General features: G+C 49.7%; 1 protein-coding gene across 1 annotated transcript; it reads right to left on the bottom strand.

Annotated features, from left to right (window-relative positions):
- Positions 1 to 581: 581 nt before the first annotated feature.
- On the bottom strand, positions 582 to 6658 carry LOC103745136 (HLA class II histocompatibility antigen, DP beta 1 chain-like; the record flags this gene model as incomplete). Its single annotated transcript, XM_008847041.1, has 2 exons — positions 6562 to 6658; positions 582 to 845 (listed from the first exon to the last, which is right to left on the bottom strand). Coding segments are annotated over exons 1-2 (361 nt in total), but the record flags the coding sequence as incomplete, so codon positions are not given.
- Positions 6659 to 7258: the final 600 nt, after the last annotated feature.

Raw genomic sequence — 7258 nt, forward strand, 5'->3', positions numbered from 1 at the left:
ACTTCTACTGACACCCTCTGAAGCGGGTGGCACACAGTTAGCTATCTTGTCAGTCACACTCTCTGCCTCCCGTAGCTATCTTGTCTGTCACACTCTCTGCCTCCTGTGACATCCCTGCCCCAGTTCTAACCCCGGAGGTCTCCCCACACTCTCCTCTTAGGGAACATCTCACATGTTCTCCCCAGGGGCAGAGCTGTGCTCTCTCCTCTCTGATCCACCTCCCTAGCGGGCCTCACCTGGCAGACCCTCCTACACCTGTCCTTGAGCCTGGAGCTCACATCTCCCACTTTCTTCTGCTGGGGGATGGCACCCGATCGCAGTCTGTCCCCCCCCTGCCCCCCGCAATTGTCCCATGCTCCCTGTGGCCTGACTCCCCTCACTTCACAGCAGACTGACTGCCAGACTTGACAAGCTCTGGTCATTTCCTGCTCCATCCTCTGCTAGTGCTCTGCACGGTTCACCCTCACCCCCTGGACCAATCTCCGGCGCGTGCCCACCCCATCTATCTCCAGCCCCAAGCCCCCTTTCTGGTCCCCAGGATGCTGTGGCTTGGGCATGATATCCGCCGGGCCTCACCTCACCTCTGCGCTCCACCGTGAAGTCCTGGTCGAGCTCGTAGTTGTGTCTGCACACCGTGTCCACCTCGGCCCGCCTTCGCTCCATGTAGTCCTTCTGCCGGTTCCAGGACTCGGCCCAGGGCCGGCCCAGCTCGGTCAGCGCGCGGAACTCGCCCACGTCGCTGTCGAAGCGCATGAACTCCTCGCGGTTGAAGACGCATCTCATTATGTGGCGCTGGGTCCCGTTAACCGCGTAGCACTCGTGCAGCGCCCGGAGCAGGTAATTCTCTGCAGAGAACAAGGTGGTGCTGACCTGGGACTGCAGGACCCGTGCCCCGCCCCATCCCACCGGAGAAACGGCCACCAACGCGCAGGTCCCGACTGTCCCTCCTCAATTTCCCACTTGGCTCTGGGTCTTCAAATACCAGGTTTTTTTATCTTGAGAATTTCATGTAAGCATACAATAAATTGAATGAACTGTGATCCTGTCCACCCCCCCTCCATAGCTCACTAAGTCCAGTTAGTGCTGCCCATGTGCGCATGGGTGTGTGGGGCCATCCACTGGAGCAGGGGAAACGGACCAATGGCCACATCATCAAAAAACAATGATTCGCCTCCCGCAGTCAGCACCTGACACTAGCTAGCTCCTCAGGGCTCTTTCCCAAGAGTGAGTTCTGAGACTTTGGGGGTCAGAGTCTTGTCTCTAAGCCTAGTTTCCTCACTGATGACAGGAGTATGTAAAGCATTCCCTGCTCAGGGGCGACTGGGGCAAAGTCCCTACAGTGTTGAAATTGCAGGGTTGGGGGAGTGGGGAGCCGGCACTGGGGTGTAGGGAGTAGACTGGGGAATGGGAACTGATAAGTAGGGATTGGGGACTGGGGTATTGCACTGAATTCTCTATCTGTGAGGATTCCTGCCTAATATATCGACCCTGGTCACAGTCAAATGTCACCTCCTCCAGGAAGCCTTCCCTTCCTTTCTCCTCTTCTCCATTACAGGGGCCTCTCCCTTGTGTGCTAATGCCATGGATACTCTTGTTTTGCATGCTGGAAATGTAGAAACAAATTTATAAATATAAGATACGGGGGTTGGAGAGATGGCTCAGCAGTTAAGAGCACTGGCTGTTCTTGCAGAGGACTCAGGTTCAATTACCAGCACCCACACGGTGCCTAACAACCATTTGTAACTCCAGTTTGAGGGGACTCCAACAGCTTCTTCTGACCTCTATGGGCATTGCATGACACAGGTGCACTTACATATATACAGGCAATACACTCATATGCATGAAAAACTAAAAATAAAATTAAGATACGAAATAAAGCCTCCTAGCCTGAAAGCGAATTGTTTTACTTTTCAAACATCAATGTAAGGAGACTTGGTCTCCAAATGTGTGAAGCGTATGTATGAAAATGAGGTGAAGAAGCCCATTACTTTGCATGTTAATTTAGAAATCCATTTGATCCAGACGGTTCACACCTTTAATACCAGCACAGAGGCAGAGACAGGCAGATCTCTGTCAGATCAAGGCCAGCCTGGTCGCCATAGCAAGTTCCAGACCAGCTGGGACAGACCCTGTTTCAAAAAAATATTAATTTGAAAGATGGTACTGGAGCCTGGAGAGGTGGCTCAGCGGTTTAGAGCACTTGCTGCTCTTGAAGAGGACTTGAGTTTGGTTCTCAGCACCCACACCAGTCAGGTCAGAACTGCTTATAACTCCAATGCCAGGAGTCTGATGCCCTCTTCCTGCCTCCATTGGCACTGCACGTATGTGGTGCACATATAGAGAAGCAGGCACACACACACATAAATAAAAACTCACCTGTAATCCCAGCACTGAGGAGGTAGAGGCAGGAGAATCGTTGCAAATTTGGGGACCACCTGAGCTATATAGTGCGATCTTATTTTTTTTGGGGGGGAAGGTCTTTTTGAGAGAGGGTCTCCCTGTAGCCCCAGCTGTCCTAGAACTCACTATGTAGACCAGGCTGGCCTGAAACTCACAGAGATCCACCTGCCTCTGCCTCCCGAGTGCTGGGATTAAAGGCGTGTGCCATCACACCTGGCTACAACCTTATTTTTTTTTTTAAAAAAAAAAGTAGACTGGGGCTGGAGAGATGGCGCAGTGGTTAAGAGCACTGGTTGCTCTTCCAGAGGACCTGGGTTGATTCCCAGCACCCATATGGCAGCTAACAACTGTCCATAACTCCAGTTCCAGGGGAATCCAATGCCCTCTTCTGACCTCCTCAGGCATTGCATGGTACGAGTGCACTTACACATATGCAGGCAATACACTCATACTCATAAAATAATAATAATAAATAAACCATTAATTTTTTTCGGTCTTTTTGAGACAGGGTCTCCCTGTAGCCCCAGCTGTCTAGACCAGGCTGGCCTCGAACTCTCAAAGATCTGCCTGCCTCTGCCTCCTGAGTGCTGGGATTACAGGCATGTACCTTTGTTATTTTTATGTGTATGGGTGTATTGCCTGCATGTTTAAGTGCGCCAGTATCGTGCAATGCTCACAGAGGTCAGAAGAGGGCTTTGGAGTCCCCTGGAACTGGAGTTACAGATGGTTTGTAGCCGCCATGTGAGTGCTGGGAATCGAACCCCGGTCCTCTGCAAGAGCAGTCAGTGCTCTCAACTGCTGAGCATCTCTCCAGGCCCAATAAACCATTTCTTAAAAAAGTAGACTGTACTTTAATCACTGAAAATCAGCACAACCACAGCTCCAGTGGACACTCCTGAGCCTAGAGATAATTACCATACAATTCTTATAAAAGACACACAGCAGCCCCTTCCCCTTCCCAGGAGCCACCAGCAGTGAGGCATGCACATATCTGCACAGTGGTGGTCTTAGTCATTTCTGTGTGCCCCGAGTGTCTTTGGATGACTCTGTTCTTACCCATATCAGGGAAGTTAAGATGGCGTGATTGTTTTTCCCATTTCACCCTCTATGAGTTAACATAAAAACAAAAATCTACTACTGTCTTATTTTCATGTCCTACAATTAGCTCTAGTAAAGTCCTCAGTGAATCTTCTTGATTAGCAAGTCCTCAGTAAACCAACAGACAAAAGGAGCCTTGTGCCTGGGCCACAAGGGGGAGCTAAGCAAGTTTAAGTGTTTTCTCAATAACAGTCAGGAGCTGGGATGCAGGTGGTGACAGACGCTTGTGAAGCCCCTGAGATCCACCTGCAGCACTGTAAATAGTAAACTAAACTAAACTAAGCTAAGCTAAGCTAAGCTAAGCTAAACTAAACCAATTAAAGTAAACTAAGCTAAACTAACTAAACTAAACTAACTAAACTAGACTGAACTAACTAAACTAACTAAACCAAACTAAGCTAAGCTAAGCTAAACTAAACTAAACTAACTAAACTAGACTAAACTAAACTAAACTAAACTAAACTAAACTATTTAGGGGCTGGAGAGATGGTTCGACAGTTAAGAGCACTGGCTGCTCTTTTAGGAGACCTGGGTTTGGTTCCCAGCATCTATATGGCAGCTAACAACCATCCATAACTCCAGTTCCAGGGGATCTGATGCCCTCTTCTGACCTCTGTGGGCACTGCAGGACATGGGTGCACTTACATATATGCAGGCAATACACTCATACACATAAAATAAAAATAAGTAAAATATTAAAAGAATAAACAATCTATTACTTCATTAAAAAAAAAAGATCCCAGAGTTTGGCCTGGTGATAGTGCCTGTAATTCCAGCACTTGGGAGACCAAGGCAGAGAGACTACAGAGAGTTGGAGGCCAGTCTGGGCTACAAAGTGAGACCTTGTCTCAAAAATTAAAAAGGAAAAAGGACACCAGAAGTTTGAATCCAATCAGTCACAGCTTCTGAGGCTGTATTTAGCACTGGTGAGGTTCCTGATTCACATAACATAGGATGCTCATTTATTATTATTATTATTAATTATTATTATTGTTATTATTATTGTTGTTGTTGTTTACCATGTCAGGAGGAGACTAAGAAGGACTGGGAGAGGAGCCTAGAGCCTTAGACGCTGCTCCACGGTTTGCTGTGGGGGCAGGATCTTCCTGTAGCCCAAGCTGGCCTGCTCTAAGTATTGGGGATCCCTCCTAAGGGGAGTAAACAAGGCTGGAGTTCCAGTAGCAGGAAGAGGTGTTGTGGGGATGATGGGATGTCTCCCTCTGTCACCACAGTGATGACAAGAACTGAAGATCACCTGGCCTACCTGAGGTCAGGAGCAGCTGTACAGCTGGTGGCTGAGGACAAAGGAAAAGGGGAGGGTCAGGCTGGCCTTAGGGGCACTGCAACAGCCTTGAGTCCACAGAGCCAGCACAAGGTCCACCTGGTTGCCTTGATCTTACAGAGATCCACCTGTTTCTGCCTCCCAAGTGCTGGGATTAAAGACATGTGCCACCATGCTCAGCTTGTGAACATAATCTGTGAAGCAGATATAGCTGACGTGTGGGGCCTCAGTCACCTGCTGCTGGCTGTCACTCAAGTGTCTCAGACATAGCCGCAGGCTCCTCCTTCCCCAGAGCATCCTTCTCTACCCCCAGGATTTTGGATGCATGGTTCCCACAGTCGGGCTGTCCCTATGGTTGTGTCTCACGGCCCTCAGTGTTTCTCCTTTCTCAGCAGCTGCACCTGATGTCATAAGAGAAAGCCGCTGGGGTTCGAGGGGCTGGACTCAGGAGGTTTAAATAGTTATTCCAGGAAAGACAAGGATGCAAAATGAGGGCAGTGTGTCCTAGGTCTGCCCTAGGAGAGGTGTGGAGTCTAAAAGGAGAAGACTCTACTAGGGAGACGGGCGTCAGTGGCAAACAGATGGCTTTTTTACAGTCCTTCCTCTCACAATGTTGGGCGTAAATTTGGATTAGAAATTTAAGATATTTCCTGAGAAACATGCGATTTCACAAACCATAATATTGTACAAGCCACAGGGAGGCAGCAGGAGGCAGAGGTCCTCCCCCAGCCACTCTCCGGGCTGCCTGGTCACTGCGCTGTTGTTCCTGTGCATCTGCACATCCTCATCTGGTTCTCCCCACAAATTTCAACTCGAAGGCTAGTGAGTCCTGAAGATGTTAGAAAAACCACCTTCAGGGGGCTAGAGGGATGGCTCAGTGGTTAAGAGCACTGACTGCTCTTGCTGAGGACCCCAGTTTGATTCCCAGCACCCACATGGCAGCTATGAACCATCCTTAACTCCGGTTCCAGGGGACTCCAAAGGCCTCTTCTGACGGCTAACAACCGTTTGTAACTCCAGTTCCAGGGAATCTGACACTCTCTTCTGACCTCCATGGGCACTGCACAACATGGGTGCACTTACATGCAGACAATACACTCATACACATAAAATAAAAATAATAAATAAAAACATTAAAAAAAGAATGCTGGATGTGGTACATGCCTTTAATCCCAGCACTCAGGAGGCAGAGGCAAGCTGATCTCTGTGAGTTCGAAGCCAGCCTGGTCTACATAGCGAGTTCCAGGCCAACTCTGGCTAAAGGGAGACCTGTCTCAAAAAGACCAAAAAAGAGAAAAAGCACCTTCAACAACGATGGGGTGGGATCAGAGCCACAGCCCATCTCTTCCTTTTTCTCTCTGCTCATCCCTGTCCAAGGACACAGGCTCATGCCCCACCCTGAGGAGGAGAAGGCACTCTCTCTGAATATGGAGTCAGTCAGCTGATCTGAGTCCCCTCAAGGCTGTGATACACATATAGGGAGCTGCGGGAGGCTGACCCTGATGACCTCTCTCTCTGGAAACCTTGTCCTGCAAACTTGTTCCAGACTTCTTGACCGACTGCCCACAGAATACAAGCATGTACTGTGGCACCTCAGCCCTGCCCACTGCATCTGTGTCCCTGGGAACAGAACAAGGGGGTGAGCTTGAGTCTCCAGCTGGGAATGACGTGTGACGTGAAGGAGCCCTCACTGGCTTTCTCAAAGGCTCATCTCAATAAGGAAAGGTGTTAGTAGTTGCTTCCTGAGCCTGTTCTTCCAGAAGTAGCCCCTCTGCTCTTACCTGGAGTGGTCCTGCCCTGGACCACAGGTTTGCTCAACACCATCACTAACACCATCAGAGCTGCTGTCCACAGGGTCACAGGGACCTGCAGGACCATTGTGGAGCTGGAAGAGGCTGGTGGGATGAGGAAAGGAGCAGCCAGGGGATGAAGGACTCATGGAATGAAGCTTTGGGATGACTATCAGGGACTATGACTGAAGTCATCTCCCATGACCCCAGAATTGGACAGACTCTGAGGAAAGAACCAATGGGCATCGAGCTCTCTATGAGTCATCACTCACTGAGCAGACTGTTAGTGGGAGAGGTCTGGTGAGGTAGTGCATGATGCAGGTGAGATGACAGAGGAGGATGGCAATGCTCACTGTAAGCAGTGGGGATACAGCTTGAGGTTTTGGGGGAGCCTGTGTTTTCTTTGCTCTGAACACACTCAGATACTCTGCCAGCCAATCTATGGGGACAATCATTCCTTCAACCCTGCCACCTCCCACAGACCCACAGGACACGGGATGGAGCTAGTGCCATGTTGGTGTGTAAAAAGTCATTCACTGAGCCGGGTGTGGTGGTGCACGCTTTTAATCCCAGCACTCGGGAGGCAGAGGCAGGCGGATCTCTGTGAGTTCAAGGCCAACCTGGTCTACATAGTGAGTTCCAGGACAGCTGGGGTTACAGGGAGACCCTGTCTCAAAAAGACCCAAAA

Source organism: Nannospalax galili, unplaced genomic scaffold (genome assembly GCF_000622305.1).
Source record: "Nannospalax galili isolate Female #2095 unplaced genomic scaffold, S.galili_v1.0 scaffold16863, whole genome shotgun sequence".
Lineage (NCBI taxonomy): Eukaryota > Metazoa > Chordata > Mammalia > Rodentia > Spalacidae > Nannospalax > Nannospalax galili.